At 48.0% G+C, this 16,945-nt stretch overlaps 2 protein-coding genes and 1 long non-coding RNA gene across 14 annotated transcripts in view; 2 read left to right on the top strand and 1 right to left on the bottom strand.

Moving 5' to 3' along the window:
• Positions 1–6,601, top strand: part of DOCK3 (dedicator of cytokinesis 3) — a 225,308-nt gene extending 218,707 nt beyond the window's left edge. For 9 of the 12 annotated variants that reach the window (XM_056337656.1, XM_056337652.1, XM_056337650.1 and 6 more), the window contains 3 exons: positions 747–869; positions 1,490–1,572; positions 2,078–6,601. In XM_056337656.1, coding sequence (XP_056193631.1) covers positions 747–869; positions 1,490–1,572; positions 2,078–2,584 — 713 coding nt within the window. In that variant the 3' untranslated portion in view covers positions 2,585–6,601. The remainder of the gene's footprint in view (positions 1–746; positions 870–1,489; positions 1,573–2,077) is intronic. The other 3 variants (XM_056337658.1, XM_056337657.1, XM_056337653.1) reach the window with 1 other exon arrangement.
• On the bottom strand, positions 5,748–13,018 carry LOC130148741 (uncharacterized). Its single transcript, XR_008821657.1, has 3 exons — positions 12,645–13,018; positions 10,562–10,651; positions 5,748–5,887 (listed from the first exon to the last, which is right to left on the bottom strand). It is a non-coding gene; the product is annotated as an uncharacterized LOC130148741 (long non-coding RNA).
• Positions 11,908–16,834, top strand: MANF (mesencephalic astrocyte derived neurotrophic factor). The gene is made up of 4 exons (XM_056337663.1): positions 11,908–12,081; positions 14,572–14,699; positions 15,488–15,629; positions 16,596–16,834. The coding sequence occupies exons 1-4, from the start codon at positions 11,994–11,996 to the stop codon at positions 16,778–16,780; spliced, it is 543 nt and encodes a 180-aa protein (XP_056193638.1). The 5' UTR covers positions 11,908–11,993; the 3' UTR covers positions 16,781–16,834.
• Positions 16,835–16,945: the final 111 nt, after the last annotated feature.

The following is a 16,945-nucleotide window of genomic DNA, read 5'->3' as shown; positions in this document are numbered from 1 at the left end:
CATGTTAGAAAGAAGCAGGGTTTATTTCTACCAAAAAAATAATTCATTAAGATCATACTCAATATGCGTTATATGAGGAAAACCTTCCTCTCTCTATACTGCCTTATACACAAAGACTTGATCTCTTCAGGTGACTTTGTAATACAAGGAACCCAAACTGCTATCTTTAAATATTTTTTTGATCAAAATTCTTGATCAACTCTGTAGCTTAGTAAATCAGGGCTTTAATGTCATATCTCTTCTCTAACAGATTGAGGTGTCACCTCCCTCATGTCCATCGTTCAGTCTTCACTTAGCTGCTCTAGTGCAGCAACACCACACGTTCCCTTCTGCATCGTTTAATACAAAGCAGAACAGCTTACAACTGAGATCCAGCTGCCATTCTATCAGTGAGATTTCATTTCTACTTACTCACTGGTTTGCAAAAAACAAAAAAAAAAACCAAAAAAAAAAACCACCACCTGAAACAAACAACAAAAACACTTTGCTAAATGAGCCGAGGGGGCCATGGAAGGGAGATGGGCAGACTAACACTACGCTCACCTAACTCTTGCTTCCTTAACAAAGCAACCGATAAACCTAACACGCTGTAGACTAGACAATGTCTTTGTATGCCTTCAAACCTACCCTTCACCAAGTCCCTGCAATCGGTCTCTTTACTGCTAAAGAGCACACCAGAAAGCCAGTCGTTCTGGCCCCACAAACTCCCTCTTGTTACCCAAGTTAAATCTGTTTCAATCCTTCAGCTGTGCCAGCAGCGCCCAGTAGCTGGAGCCTAGACAGCGGAACCAGAGAGGCCCTGCCATTCCTGTCTGCCCATGCTGGGAGCATCTTGGCCCCACCAGTGCCTCCCCGAAGCCTGCCCCATGGTAAGGAAATGCCCAGTAGGCCTGCTGCAGAACGCCTGCAGTCATGCAGAGGTAAATCTAGACCCCCTGAAAGCTGACCTTAGCCTTTTCCCCGCCTCTATAAAAAAAATCATCAACAAAACCTGAAGTCTTTCCTGGTCTGCTAGGTTAGCACTGGATAAAGTTTTCTTTTTCTTTTTCTTTTTTCCCCCAAAAATCTTAGATTTTTTTGCGGTCCTTATAGTAATATGGACTTGGGCGTATTTTGGGACTACAATTAGATGTGTGAGTGTTGAAGCTTGGCCTGGCTTCTTGCCAATGACCATCTTCAGTGGTAATGTAAGGTTACAAACCTATTAAATGAAACTTCAAATGTTTGTTGTTTATGAGCCTGTTGCCTTGCCATGAGATCCTTGATAACAGGGGCAGATGGAAATCTGTCACTGCACTTACCTTCTTGTTAGCATTTTGTGTGTGTGACAGATGCACTCCACAGTATCTTATGAGAAAGGAAGCCCTCTGTCAGAGTGGAGTTACCAGCATTTGGAGCTGCTACCTGGCATTACAGAGTGTAAACCCCCAGCTCTTTCCCTGCAGTGAGGCAGCACAAGTCTGCATTTCTGATCCTTGTCTCATTCCAGGACACTACTCACTGCACTTCGATGCCTTCCATCACCAGCTCAGTGATGCTCCTCCGGCATTGCCTGCACGAACGCTGCGCAAGGTAAAAAGGAAATGGCAGGAGAGCAGAGAGGGATGTAGAAGGAAAATAATATGCTCCTGAAGGAATCCCCCCTCCTCTGCTCCCACCAAGCAGCTTTTTAATATAGCAACGCTATTTTTAACATGCCAGTAACTCACACATGAGAAAATTCACTGAAACCTCACAACCTATTCCAGAGTTGAATTCTATAGAAATAATGTATGTGTGTTGTAGGCCCTTCCACTTTCCTTCTTTTCATCATACACTGTGATTTCAGGCACACTGATTATCACCTCAACTACTGTTTAACAGTCTGGTGTTAACACATGGTTGTCTGCCCATAGCAGGTAATTCCATACAAGTCAGGGGAGTGCACATATAAGCCAATAATCATTGACATTTTGAACATAAATGGAAACGTACCATTGTTAACATCACTGTCAAAAGCTGAAATGTGGAACAACACATAAGATGCAGCATTGCCTCCTTTGTCGATTTTAACCTGGTTTTGTTTTTCTCCAAACAGTCCCCTCTTCATCCTATCCCTGCATCTCCCACCAGTCCGCAGTCTGGTCTAGATGGAAGTAACTCCACTTTATCCGGCAGTGCCAGCAGTGGTGTCTCTTCCTTGAGCGAGAGCAATTTTGGACATTCTTCTGAACCACCTCCTCGCACAGACACCATGGATTCTGTCCCCAGCCAGGCCTGGAACACTGATGAAGACCTAGAGACACCCTACCTCCCTGTCAGGTACAGTCTCTCTGAGCCTGATGTCCTAGAGTCACTCAAATCCCAGCCATGCCGAAGCCACTCTGCTCCATCTGGAGTCATTCCTCAGGACACCATGGACCCTCCTGCTCTACCCCCCAAACCTTACCACTCCCGGCTGCCAAACATGGAGAACGAGGAGGGGATGATAATTGAAGATGATGACAAACACCGCCCATTGCATCGTAAAGTGTCCCAACCAGCGAGTGGCGGAAAGGAAGAGCAGGCCAGAGTAGCATGGGAGCATGGCATCAGTGAGCAGTAGGGACAACTCCTGGTAAGCAGCTTGCGTCATCATTCCAGGTCTGACTACAAAGGAGAGAGATAAGGACTCGGAGAACAGCAAACCGATTTTCTACTGCTGCAAGTTTATGTCTGGAGCCCCAGAAGCAATTGGGCCAGCATGGGAGGTTGCTGCTTTCCTTTTTAATTTCTTTTTACACCTTCCCATTATGTTTTTTAACTTTCTGTGCAGTGGACAGTTTATTCCTTCTGCAGTTTCTTAACCACATCATATGGCACACAAGCCATAGAGACTTGCAGAAGCTGAAACAACTTTAAGTGGAGGGGGAAAAAAGGGGGGAACGTAGCAAGCTGATTTTGAAACTGCTTTCCTCCCAGTTCTGAGACGCACATGAGTAGAAGCAGTTGCACTAGGGACATATTTCTTTGCTGTACAGAAGTGAAAGCTCATTGCTGAAATCAGGGATTCTATGAACTGTCAAGGCTGGAAGGTGCATGAGCTGCAGGCAGTGGAAAGATGAAAATTCTAAGAAGAAATTGGCTCTCTTGAGAGCAAGATTGTACATATCTGTGCAGTGATCTCCCTGCATTGGTTCACAGGTGCTGAGGCAATTAACCAGTGGTGATGCACTGATTTCCAAGATACCATTTCCAACAAACTCTGCCTCCTTTGTTTTTTATGTACTGTTTGATTTCTTAAATTTGCTTTCACTGGCTAAACCAGCCTGCTTTCTCATTGGAATCATACGCTATTCATCTGTGCTACAGAATGAGAGGAGGTTAGTAGCCACTGGAGCTACAACCTAACTGTAGGCCTTTCCCATGCCCAACTTTGGGCAGGCTGTTGACACCAGCATTTCTATTCCAGTTTAAAAAATAAAAAAAAAAATACCAAACAAAAAACCAAACCACAACCAAATTGAGTTTCTCATGCCACAAGCTGGTTGATGATCCAGCCAGTAAAGAAAAGGTGGCTTAAATGTATCATATACAACAATCCTTGCCTCAGGGCTGAACATCACAATTGTCACCAACTTCCATCACCCAGGAGCTGAGATTCATTCCGTGTAAACATAAATGTCCGCAGTCCCTCCCCAAAACTCACTGCAGCTGGTGTGCAGAAAGAATCTCCATCTCTCACATTAGACAGAAAACACCAAGATTCAAGAAATGTCCAGTTTATAGTGTACACCCTAGAGTCGGGAATCTTAAAGGCAACCTGTAAAGGAGAAATGTGTTTCCTCTTTTGCTTCTTTAGAGAGGATTTAAGCAGCTTTAAGAACTGCTTCTTCTCTCTTCTAGAAGGTTGATTTATTTTCTTTTCTCCTCAGTCAGCAATAGAGCCTTTCCCCCCACCCCCAATTTTTTTTTTTTATTAACAGGCTCCAGAAAGGACTGAAGAATGTTTAAAAACAAAAAAATAAAGCCCCAAAACCAAAAAACAGAACTATACAGAGGTGAAGACAGTACAAGTCCGTGAACACAAACCATGCCTTTTAGTTGACATTTGCTTAGTTCCATAACTTACAGACTAGGAAAAAATTCCGTGGTTCATAGAGCCAAGATCTGTTCTTTGAGAACACTTAAGAAATCTTACTCCTATTTTCATATTTTTCAAGAAACTTTCAATCAAGAGAGTATCAAATATTTAATGTTTTTAGATAAACAAGCGGTGTTCCTTCCTGCTCCCATGCCCACACACATTTTAGCCTTCCTTATGACCCCTTCCATCTGCAACTTGCAAAGCACACTGCAGGGGACGGTAACAGACCACCCCCGTTCTTACCACTGAAAATTCTGAAGCACATTCAAATAAGAGACTTGCCTCTACCACATCAATTAGTGTCAAACATAGCACTCAACTTTCATACTGAATTCTTGCCCTAACAACTCAGTTTTTCATGCTACAAATGGCATAAAGAAGCAAAAAAGGATATTACAAATCTTTTACAGGTCACCTTTAGCACTACCTCTAAATACAGTGACTGGGGCAGAGTACATTGCTTCTGAACTCTCCTAAATATGGTCTGTCTGTACAAAGTCTGGACTTAGTGGTTGTATGAAGGGGATTTTAAGAGGATTCGTTTATTTTCATTCTCAAGCTCTAGCCCATGCAGAACTAATAAGTTATGGATTTGTTTCTTAAATGGCCTGTTTGGCTGGAACAAAGTCTCTCTTGCTTCCTCTATTTTGTTACTAACACAGGCTGCTTGTAATCATTATATCCTTCACAAATAAGACAAAGTAAAACCTGGCCTCTAGTGGATGTTTCATCTCTAGCAGGAAGGAGAGTTTTCCAAGGCTAGGACAGTCCCAAATGTTAATGAACCAAGCCGGATCTCTGGTACAGAACACATGTATGAAAACTCACTCAGAATTTTTTTTTGGTACAGGTAAGTCAAGGTAATTCCTTAGAAATGAGTGAAATATTTTCATATATGCTATTCTCCAATCTGAGACTCTTCAAGTAAAGTTTTTAAGAGAACTATGTATTCGATTCAATTCACTCTCCCCCCAACCCCTTTTTTTTTTTTTTGACAGGAGATTAAAAGTAGTGAATGTAGTGACTTACTGAGCTTCCTTATTGAAAAAAAAAAAAAAAACCCAGCAGGTCTTGCCAAGAAAACTCCGCAAAACCAAGAATGCAACTAACGTGGGACTAAGTCCCAGTCAGCTGGAAAACCTGAGCTCTAATCAGTCTCTCAAAACGTATCATCCTGCTCCGATTAGAGACATTGTACAATACCAGTGAATCCATTTTGGGAGTCTGACATTGCTATGGATTTGTAAGGGTTTGAAGATCAATCGGATGATGCATACAGATACCTAGTTTATGGCAGGTCCACACAGAGAAGGACAAATTGATGAACTTGCCAAATTTAAGCCACTCTGGAGTTAAATTTCTGTTACTGTTCTGACATCTACCAAGAATTCTGTCTCCCTTTTCAGTGCTTGCCTTAAAGGGTGCAGAAGATAGAGAGACTATCGTTAAGATTTTGCAAATGTTGGAACTAATACTTCTTGGATAATATAATACTTCTCTGTAGGGCGAGATGTCTTAATAGCGTAGTACAACTCCAACATTGAGGTCAGTCCTGGAGTAGGTGGAAGCTGTTGCACTTGCCCAGCAGGATTTGAAGATTCCTTGTATAAACCACAGCAACAGGATGTTTTGAACAGGACCTTGTCATTCTATACTTAAACTTAATATGTACTTGCCTTCATCGGGTTTTCTTTGCATCACAAAATAGCATGTGCATTCCTGAGAGAACTGGTGGAATTCTGCTACAAATCTCTCCATCATCAATGTACCTGCTGGTCCCATCTGAAACAAAATTGAGAAGGAACTACAGTAGCAGAAGAAAAAGCAATTAAAACAAATTCTCTGAATCCTACAATTTTTTTTCCAGTGGTTGGCTTGGTTTTATTACTGTGTGCAAGACTAAGATTCTTTTCTGTCTTTTCCTCTGTTTGGTTTTTAGCTTACTTACCCTGTTTTAGCTAAGGGATATTGCATATCCCTTCTGTGGGGGAGAACTGGCCAAAACTGGGGAGGCTGGAGAGAGCAAGAGCCTTTGGGAAACAAATTATGTGGTATTTAAAATTTCCTCTGATCATGCTTCTTTGTAAATACCCCCATTTGAATGCTGTGTATTTGTACAGGAAATTGAGCAAAAAATGTATAGATTGTGATGTCTGACTGGTATTCTGCCCTGTAAATGTGTTTTTAACCTCTGGCATTCTGTGCTTATTTAAAAAAGGCAAAAACCTCTAACCACTTCTCTTTTGTGTATTCATGTTTAAAATAAAATGAAAACAGCTATCTTATCTATAATGGAAATCAAATTTAAAAAGGAAAAAATTAATTTGTACAAGTGTCCTAAAGGTACTTCATTGTATATATTGTGATAGCATGTTTCCAGAACCAACGAATAAGTGGTGTGAATTTTAGGTGTAAATATCTGCTGTTTGTTTTGGGTTTCTTTCCCTTACCCATTCACTCGACTGCTGTGATGTGGAATTAAAGATTAATACCTGATATTAAAATGGTACAGTTGTATGTCCATTGCTGTCCTCCAGACAGGGTTATCCTCAGGCTGCTCCAAACATTCACAAGACTTGGGGGGCAACCAAAAGGACCTTGTGGCTATTATGTATGGCGAGGCAACAGCTTCCACATTATTCTCATAGCTGACAATACACTTACTCTATTTAGTGTCAGCTTCTTAAAGCAAGCATCAGGCATATCCACCAGCTAGTCTAGTCAGGTAGATTTACATGACACGTGCAACAACCCAAGACATGGGTTTGAGGCAGTACTCTCAGAGATCAACTGAGTCAGTTCTCCAATACATATCTCACTATGTAGATTGCTACTTGAGGAGCGACATTTCTTTTTTATCGCAATAGCAAGATATTTCTCAATGTTCAGTATTTAAATACCAGTCATTTTAACAGAACAGGTGTGAAAGAACATTAAGACCTGTAGGAATGCAGGATTTTGGAATTAAGCGCTACTGGGACTTGCACACGTGAGTAATCTCAAAGATGTGCATCTTCTTCCATTAGCACTAACAAACAAGGTCAAGGTGCAGGAGACAGAAAAAGTAACCCATTTGTCCCATCCTGCCTTCACAAACTAACAAAAAAAAAAAAAAGTAAGAAACTTGCCCCAAAAGACAAGTTCAGCAGTAAAATATAGGAACAGTCTAACTTAAGCTGGCCATACGTGTACATAGACTGCCAAGCCACCCTCTTCATTGTACCATGTACAAATACTGAGAAGACGCAGACGGTAATGAGGCACTTCAAAGTCCATCTAAAATATCAAAATGTGGCTTAGCTAAAGTGTTCACCTGACACCTGAAAAACATCTGTATAAGTTAAACCCTTTGAGACTGTTCCTAGACCCACTTACCAAATCTTAGTTAAGTAAATATTTGTTTTATTCACCTAAAAGACATTTAATAACCAAACATAGGAAATAAAAACTGTATTTGGCACAACAAAAAAAGTGTGAAGCCTTTGGCTTTAAACAAGGGTTAAAAAAGTTTTAAAAGAAACCAGATTTCGAACAGAACATTTTTTTCAGTGCAAGTCTCTGCAAAATACTTTATTTCGGCTAAGGCAACGCAAGTCAGATTGAAATCTAAATACCACATTCAAATAGCTCACCTTATCTAAATAAGAAAACTTTAGCACAGTTTCAACGTATGAATTGTGCAACTCAGTATGAATTTCATTATATAGCTGATAAGAGGTGAAATTAAACCTCTGGAAAGGACTATAACCTAGCTGATAAATATTCAGCCCTCTTAACCTTAAACCTCCTGGCAACACCAACAACTCCAATCACCACAGATTTACCAAGCCCAATTAACTCTGCTGCTCACCCCTCGCATGCTGCCATTGCCCTGTTAGCCTGTAGTGACTGATCAGCCCAGAGAAAAGGCAGCTCCAGGGAGACCTTGTAGGAGTCTTCCAGTACTTAAAGGAGGCCTGCAGGAAAGGTGGGGAGGGACTCTTATCAGGGAGTGTTGTAACAGGATCAGGGGGTAATGGGTTTAGGCTGAGTAAAATTAGACTACACACGAGGAAGATTGCCCAGAGGAGCTGTGGGTGCCCCGACCCTGGCAGGGCTCAGGGCCAGGTTGGACAGGGCTGGGAGGAGGGGTCCCTGCCCACAGCAGGGGAGTGGAACTAGGTGATCTTTGAGGTCTCTTCCAACCCAAACCAGTCTATGACCTCTTCCTACCACATGACTTAAGAGCTAAGCATACTCCAGCTCCCCTATTAGCCCTACCCTGCTCACACCTTCCTGTTGTACTACCAGCCTACCAAAACCACACGCTGCAGGAGCCCCAGCCAAGCCCAAAGAGTTACAGCTACCTGGCTCCTCTTAATCTTTTTCTTCATGTAGAGCATTTTCAGCTATAGCAATTGCCTGGTTAGAAACCACCTCAACACCAACTTTGGTGGTTATGAATGGGGAAAACAAGCAAACGATTTAATGCTGAAATTGATTTCTGCTTCTCTGTAACAGCTCCCTTTCTCTAACTATCACCCTTTTCCACAAGGAAAACTGAAAAGGGATGATCTATCTAGGTATCCTTTAAATAACCCACCTTTCTCTCACTCACACATGCCCAGATACAATGGAATAATGCCTAGCCTTCGCTCTAAAACCACCTATGGCCTGAAAAATAAAGTCACACCCTATCGTCTATGCAGTGCAACACTAAATTGCTAGCAGACTACCCATCCATAATCATATTGTGATGATATCACAGAGTGCCTAGTTCCTAAAGCTTGCAAAAAGCTGACCAGATATCACTAGAAGTTTACTACTCACTCGGTTACACGCTCCAGCTCTAAACCTGTGATTTTTCACTGGCACAGTAACTCTCCTGTTTCCCAGCAGCTCACTTCTTTGGTACTATTTGGCTTAGCTAATACTAGGACCAAACCCATAGCCAAAGGCTTCCAACGAGCATGGGAAACACAAGCACCTCTGTCCCCCACAGCATCCTGTAGGGTATAGCAACTGTAATGGACACAGCACTAGCAACCTCCCCAACAGAGAGCTAATAGCTTTCTGTTTGATCAGTCTAACTGCACAATTTAGGACAGGACCAGAAGCCCCCATCGCTGGCACATACACCCTTTGCACCTTCCTAACAACAATGTAAAACTCCACCCACATTTTGTCAATCTCAAGTTCTCACATACAGGAAGACCTCTTCTCCTTCCTTGTTCTTGTCATATTCCTCTTTATTCCAAAGAGAGAATTAGTTGATTAATATCCTCCTCCAGCTATAGTTCTAACTCAAACATTAAAATGGGACAGTAAAACAGTAGCTAAAGCCTCCTTAACAACTATGGGGCATTTAAACAATAAAACCAAATAACTTTCAGATACAGAACTAAATCCTCAGCCCAAGCATTTTTAAAAGATAGACACTAGGAACCATGAATGTTGCCGCAACTCAAAGCATCCTGAGCACATGACACTGCAGGAGGATCTCTGAGGCTCAGCCAACATCCTGAATATTAACCGCTTACTGCTTACACATGTGGAAATTAAGGACTACATTTAAAAAAAGAAAAGGGAAAAAAAAGTTTCTTGCCTTTTCAACACCCATTTAACTTAAGACTGGTAACAGTCAGAATGTCCCAACACTGCTGAGGACCAGCACAAGCTCTCCATCACCTGTGTTTCAGACATGAGAAATCACTAGCACTCAGAGAGACAGTGGCTGGAGGGTGGTGGAATGAGCAGAACCCTAGAAACCTTGCCAGGGATCAAAAAAGAAGCAGCAATTAAAATGAAGGCAATCCTTCCTAGCTCAGAACATTGGAAAATAATCTACAAATAAAAAGAAGGGGGTGGGGCGCGGGGTGCTGTCAAAAGGAATCTTTGTTCTTCCCCAGACCCATCTGAGGATGTCATATTAAAACACAGAGAGGCTCATTTCCCAAGCCAAAACCAAATAAAATCACTCCTATCCCTTCACACAGTCAGTTCTATAGCAATATATTAAATTCCTACTTTATTTGAAGATGTTTCATAATTGCACTCCTTTGATCGTTAAATTTCTTCCTTACTGTGAAGTTCCTAAATTCTCCTAATTCTGAATGTAAGCCCTACTTCCAACTAATTAACATGCCGCTTCATCTTGTGGTTCTTCTGGCCAGTACCCTGGTAAGAACCGAGGGCAATTTAAGTAACTACTTGTCCGCACAACTAAGTGACTTTAGCAAGCAATCAGAAAAGCCAATAATCTTCCTAAAGTACACTGACATTGAGTAATTCTGGGAATCATGATGGACTGATTAAAAAAGAAAAAAAAACAACAACAAAGACAATATCATTACCAATCTTAATAAACACATTTTGAGAGAGAACAAGATCTAGAAAGGTGAAAAGCTACCTCTTCTATCTGATAAACACACATGATGTATACACACGGCAAGATACAGTGTCTTAATTACTACTCACCTACTACGTGACCTTTGCTGAACCAGGTTGCTCCTCCTCCCCATCCTGCCTCTCTCACCTCTGTCAGGCTTACAACTTGCAGCTGATGACCTGCTATAAAATTCAGACTCTTGACACTGAAAAAATTCCTCACAGCTCCTACCACAGCTTTGCTTCGGGCAGGCACAACCAGGCTGCCTCATTAGTCTTCCTGTACCAAGAGAAGCCACCAAGCTAAGATGTGCACTGCCTTGCTGTTGCACAGGGCTACGTGACTTTGCCTCTACCTTCTTTTACTAGAATGATAGCCTAGGACATGTACAGTTAACACATAGCCCCATAAGACAAGAAACTATCAGCAGGTGTGTACTGCCCTCCCAGGTGGCCTACAACTCCAAAGGGATCGAAGTGGTAAACTCAGAGGGTTGGGGATAGTTCTCAGCACATCCTGTGAGGCCTTTGGGAACAAAAGGTGATTAGCCCAATGACTGGGATAATAAGTAGGAATTTAAATTAAAAGTTTAAAAAAATCTTTTCCTGAGTCTGAAAAAGCATCACCATCCCCCAAGAAGCCAGAAACAAGCCATACGCAGGCTGCTACTTTAACCACTCAACTTTCAGCTGTCCCACTGCAAAGGATTCAGGCCTTGTAACTCGCAGGGCTACAGGCTTAACCAAAGACCACGCCGAGTGGCTCCATTAGCGCTGGCACCGCGGCTGAGGGGAGGCCTGTCCCTACCGCAGCCGCTCCAACACCTCACAGGAGGATGGGAGGGGGGCTCCCTCCCAAGGGCCACCCGCCCTGGGGGCTCCTCTCTGCCCCGCCAAGCTCCCTCCCCCCGCCTCACCCACACACCCTCAGGCCACAGCAGCCCCGAAAACCAGAACCTCTGCGACCTGAAGCCTCCGTCGGCACCAGCCCCCGCGCTGCTCGAGGGCCTCGCCTCAGCCAGCCTCGCCCGCCCCGAACGGCCGCACACGGCCAGCAGCCGAAGGGCCAGCCCCGCGCCGCCCACCCTGCACGGCCGCAGCCCGCGTGTGCCGCTCGGCCCGGCCCCGAGGCAGGTGCTGACGGCGAGCCAAGGCCGAGCCACCCCCGCCGCGGCCCTCAGCGCGGCCCGGCTGCAGGTGTGAGAATCTGCCCCTTTAGAAGATGGCGCCCGCGGGCAGCCGCCGGGAAGCGCACGAGGCCGTCTTTCCCTTAACAAAAATGGCGGCGAAAGGGAGGCGGGGAAACTCGCCGCGCGCCGGCGTTCCGCCGCCTCCCCCAATCAGCAGCCGCCAACTCTCCCGTGGAGGCCGCAGCGTGGCCAATGGCAGGGGGGGAGCGTGGACGCCGGGCCGGGAGCGGCCCAATGGGGTGGTGGCGGCGGCGGGGGGAGCCGGCGCGGGGGCGGCGGTGCCGGTGCCGGTGCGGCGGGCGCAGTGCACGCGGGCTGCCGAGCGAGGCGGGATGCGGGCGGCCCACGGGCTCTGGGCGGTGCTGGCCCTGCTCCTGCTGCCGGCCGGCGGCCGGGCCCTGCGCGACGGGGAGTGCGAGGGTGAGTGGGGCCGGGCCGGAGGGGGGGCGGGCCCGGCCCGGCTGGCGGTCCCCGGGCCCGGTGAGGCGAGGCTGCTCCTCGCCGCCCGGCCCGCCCGCCGGACCAGGGGCCGGGACGCGGGACAGCGCCGCGGCGGGCCTGGGGGCTGGGCTGCGCGCCGCCGGCGGGGCGCGGTGACAGCCCTGAGCCGCCGAGGCCGGGCCGGGGCGGGAGCGGCTCCTGTCGGCGTAGAAGTCCCCCGAGTGCGCCCCGGGCCGGGCGAGCCGCTCGGGGCCGGGGGCGGGCGCGGGGCGGGGCGCGGCGCTGCCCCTCTGCCCCGAACCGGGCCCGGCCCGCGGGGCGGCTCCTCCCTCCCGGCGCTGCCGCCGCCACAAGTTGCCGGTATCCGCCGGCGGGTTCCTGGGAGCGCGGAGCTCCCGCGGGGAAGGCAGGCGCCCCCCGGGGGGATGGGACCGGCTCCCCTCGGGCCGCGGGGTCCGGCTGTGCCCCCCGGGCGCCCGGAGCGGGAGGGGGTGGCTGCTCACCGGGCGACCCCCGCTCCCCGCGGTGTTTATTGCCGTTACCTGGGCGCTGGCCGCCGGAGCGGTGGGTGCCCCCTCCGCAGCCGCTCCGAGTCAGGCCCGGTGCTTGGCGTACCGCCCCAAGGCCGAAGCCCCCAGGCTGGGGGCTGCGGAGCTGCACGGCCGGGCCGCGGTAGCGGAGCGCATTCCCCCGGCAAAGCAAGGAAAGCGTGAGGTGGGGCTCTAGTGAGTGGTCAGGAGTTTGTGGTACTAATCCTCACCCCTTCCTCCTTTTTGTAGGGAGAGAAACAGTAAGAAGGAGGGGGAGGGGACATAGTAAATCAAAACTTTTGGCTGCTGTCCCAGCACTAGGTTGGAAACTTGTTTCTGCTGTACTGTAGTCATCGGTACCACTGCCTGCAGCATCTTCACTCTTTCCAAAGGTTCTCACTTCCAAACAGCGCACAGTGGACATCAGTGCGTGCCTGTGACTGGGGACAAACTGATGTGAGGTAAATGACAGTGTTGTACACGTACAAGAAAATGTTTTCCTAAACGGCCCAGCTTATAATTCTACTTTTAACATAATGAGAGTAAGTTTCTGCTTGGTTTCGTGATGATCACACTCGATTTCCTGTATCTGCCCGGTTTCCCTGTGCCATGGCTTGTGCTCAGAGTTGAATACAAGTTGCTAATGACAACGATACTTGCCAGTCTCTTCCTGCTGGGGTAAACAAATCACATGAAAGACGTAACTCGTAACATTCCTCTAGGGCAGAGGTCCTCAAACTACAGCCCGTGGGCCAGATACAGCCCCCCAGGGTCCTCAATCCGGCCCCCGGTATTTACAGAACCCCGGCGGGGGTTGGGGGGGGAAACCAAGCAGCCACAGATGACCTCCTGCCACTTCATCCACGCGCCAGCCTCGTGTTTAAAAAGTTTGAGGACCCCTGAGCTAGGGGCAGCCCAGCGCCTGGCTTGTCTCCCACCTGGAAGCTGCGAGAATCCACAGGTCCTGCTGCAGGAGTTGGTGGGACCGCAGCGCTTTTGGTCCAGGCGATGCTGATACTCCCAGGCGAGCTGCATGAGCAGCGGCGTGAGGCCAAACCTGACACTCGAAAACTCTCACCGTCTCCCTCAGTGCCCTGCCCCATAGCTCCTGCCTACTCTAGGGGTCCGCCTGCCGCCCCAGCTACGCAGGCGTGCTGTGCCACCCACGGTGTGCTGCGCTTGGGCTACAGCGTATGCAGAGTGACTGCTGCCCCAGGGGAAAGGGTAACGACTGAGACCCTGTGTGCCCTTCCCGTGGGTGGGAACTTGGATCTCTCCTCTCAGCTGCTGGTGCACTTGTGGGAGTTTCATTATCTTTAAGACTCTTCCTTATTTCAATCTGAAACTGATTCAGAAGCCTGTGGGAATGAAGAGAGGAGAAACACACCAAGTGGACATAGCGTGTGACCACACTATTCCTTTCTCTTGGAAATAACTTGCCTATGAACTGAACTGACTTGATAATCAGTGATACTGTATTACTAAAACCAGCACATGTGGAGTCTAACAGGATTATGTCAAGAGAGTTGTTTTTCAATCAGAACTTTGGTTTTGAAGCCTATGGTCTGATAAATTGCTTCTCCAAGTGGAAAGAATAAGACAAAAATAAGTTTACATTTTTGCACAGGCACTGTTTGGTCTTGTATCCCTCAGCTGAATCCTGCTGCTCACTCAGGACAGTATATAGAAGCCGCTGCACACTTCCATGGATCTGGTTTCTCAGATTTCTCAAAAACACGCTAAAAATACCAGGGCATATTGTTGATTCACGCATGATCTGAAAGACTTACTGAAATATGTGTGAAGTCACTGACTACTAATGCAGCTTCTAGAAGTTCTATTCTCCAAATTCCTTACTATGTTTCCCTACAAGTGCCCTCTAAGAGCTGCCACAAGATTACTGCACTTGGCAGATTACCCTGTCCATCTTCCCTTCCAGTGTGCATCACGTTCCTGGGAAGGTTCTACCGGAGTCTAAAGGACAACGATGTTGAATTCACACCTGCCAGTATTGAAAAGGAGCTCTTGAAATCCTGCAAAGAAGCAAAAGGCAAAGAGAACCGCCTGGTAAGTCGTAAGAGTCAATGATACTTGCCTCCTGAAGCAGTAAGTTGTAGAATACTTGGCAAAGGAGGGGAAACTAGTGGTTTGAGTTTGTATGATACGGCTTCCCAGGGGCTGTTCTTCCTAGCTCTGTGGCCACAATTGGTCCTGTATTTTTTATAATAGAGGACTTAAGGAGTTGGATCTCTTAGCCTTAAAAAAAAAAAAAAGCCACCAATTTGTCAACAGCTATCTTACTGGCTGACCTTGTTTCTCCCTGTTACTGAAGCGCTGGGGATTCACAGCTTTTATTTGCTGTAGGACTTCCTTGTCCCTTAAACTGTATTTGGGGTGCTGTATAAGCTGTTAAAATATTTATGCTCTTCAGTTGTTTAGCTGAAAACTAAATAAAAAGGAAAACCAGATTGCCCTAACTAGAAACAGAAGTCAGTCTGCAAATGAAGAGCCCCAAGGGAAAGGCCTTGAACTCTCCTAAGAAGAGAACTGGAGAGACACCATCAGAAAGCAGAGGGGGAATGCTTCAGAAAGAAGACTTTATTCTTAATCCAATTTTTCAGAAAGTTGAGAAACCAGACGACCAGCCTCAACAGCTTTAGAAGTGGTGTGATGGGAAATGTCTGCTCAGTAGCCTGGGCTCAGAGTTAGGGTTCCTTCTGCCTGCCTGTAGCAGTCACTTGGAAAGGTTCTGTTACAGTAGCTGCAAAACCTGAGTGAGAAGACTGATAGGAAACTCCCTTTTAAAGGCATTTTTCCATGCACACACACCCCCCTCATTCTTTTCTTCCCTCTAGTGCTATTACGTTGGGGCCACAAGCGACGCGGCCACCAAAATCATTAACGAGGTATCAAAGCCCATGAGTCATCACATCCCCGTGGAAAAGATCTGTGAGAAACTAAAGAAGAAAGACAGTCAGATCTGTGAACTAAAATACGGTGAGTTGCCAGCATAAGAGGAAATGCCTGTGCTTTTCTGGGGTACGGACTGTCTGGGGTAAAACAGCGTGCTAAAACTGCTCAGCCCTAAGCTCTGTAGGAAGCTCACAAGCCTAGTGAGGCTGCACAGCCTGGGTTGCTCTCCATGAACAATTGTCCTAGAGAGTTTTGTGGAGATGCTCAGGTAAGACCGTTGCCTACTAACCCTTTCTAGCTTCTGCGCAGCCACTATCTGCCTTGAAGTAAGTAACTCCCAGGCATATCAGCGCTACGGTGCTCAGGCCACAGCTTGGAATACCGTATTTAGGAGAGTGTGCAGTAAGGCTTGTCCGGGGGAGCAGCCAGGTCTGTCACTATGGCTGGGCTGCGCGCCCTTAGCTGAGCTGCGCAGCCCTGGCTGCTCCCTGGGCTCTCGCCTCTGGTGCCCTGCACAGGGCACTCAGCGCTCTTGGTTCTTACCGCCTTCCTGGAACGCTCGCGCTCCTGGGTGATGTACACTTCCCAAAAAGACTAATATGAAGAACGGTCTTGGAAATGCCTCCTCCTGACTGCTTTCCTCTCTCTCTGCCCTTGCCTTCCCCGGAGACGCCCCTTGGATTGCGGGTCTCCCCACCCCACGCTTCTCGTCCTGACGTCCTGTTGCTTCCCAAAAAGCTTTCTGTTGTCGCTTGTCTGTGCCCCTGAAACCACCCTGCCGCCTCTCATTGATCCAGCGGAAGAGAAAATTAAAGTATCGCTGCTGGCGTCAGAAAGGGGCTCTCAGGGCTGTTGCCGAACTGCTGCGTCCCGGCTCCAGCCAAACGGAGCGGCTCCCGGAGCGGCTCCCGGCGCTACCGCCTCGTGCGCTGTGCGGGGCCGGGGCCCCCCCTCCCCACGCTCCGCGCCGCTCCCCGCAGCGGCCGCCGCCGGGCCCGGCCCGGGGGCGGTGGCCTCGCCCCGCTGAGCGCGGCTCTGCTCTCCCCGCAGACCGGCAGATCGACCTGGGCACCGCCGACCTGCGCAAGCTGCGCGTCAAGGAGCTGCGGCGCATCCTGGACGACTGGGGCGAGGCGTGCAAGGGCTGCGCCGAGAAGGGCGACTTCATCCGCCGCATCCACGAACTGATGCCCAAGCACGCGCCCCGGGCCGCGGGCGCCCGCGCGGACCTCTGAGCAGCTGCGCGCGCTGTACGGGACGGTCATTAAAAGTGCAACGGCCCCACCGGGCGGACGCGTGCCGTGTCACGTGATTGCGGCCCCGGCCCGCCCCCTGCTCGCACCGCCCTTCCCGCGCGCGCGCGCGTCGGCTCTTTCCTCCTCGGCCGCGGAAAGCCGGGG

The sequence above is a fragment of the Falco biarmicus genome, chromosome 4 (genome assembly GCF_023638135.1).
Source record: "Falco biarmicus isolate bFalBia1 chromosome 4, bFalBia1.pri, whole genome shotgun sequence".
Lineage (NCBI taxonomy): Eukaryota > Metazoa > Chordata > Aves > Falconiformes > Falconidae > Falco > Falco biarmicus.
The sequence above is the reverse complement of the archived record's forward strand: the minus strand, read 5'-3'. Positions and strand labels throughout refer to the sequence as shown.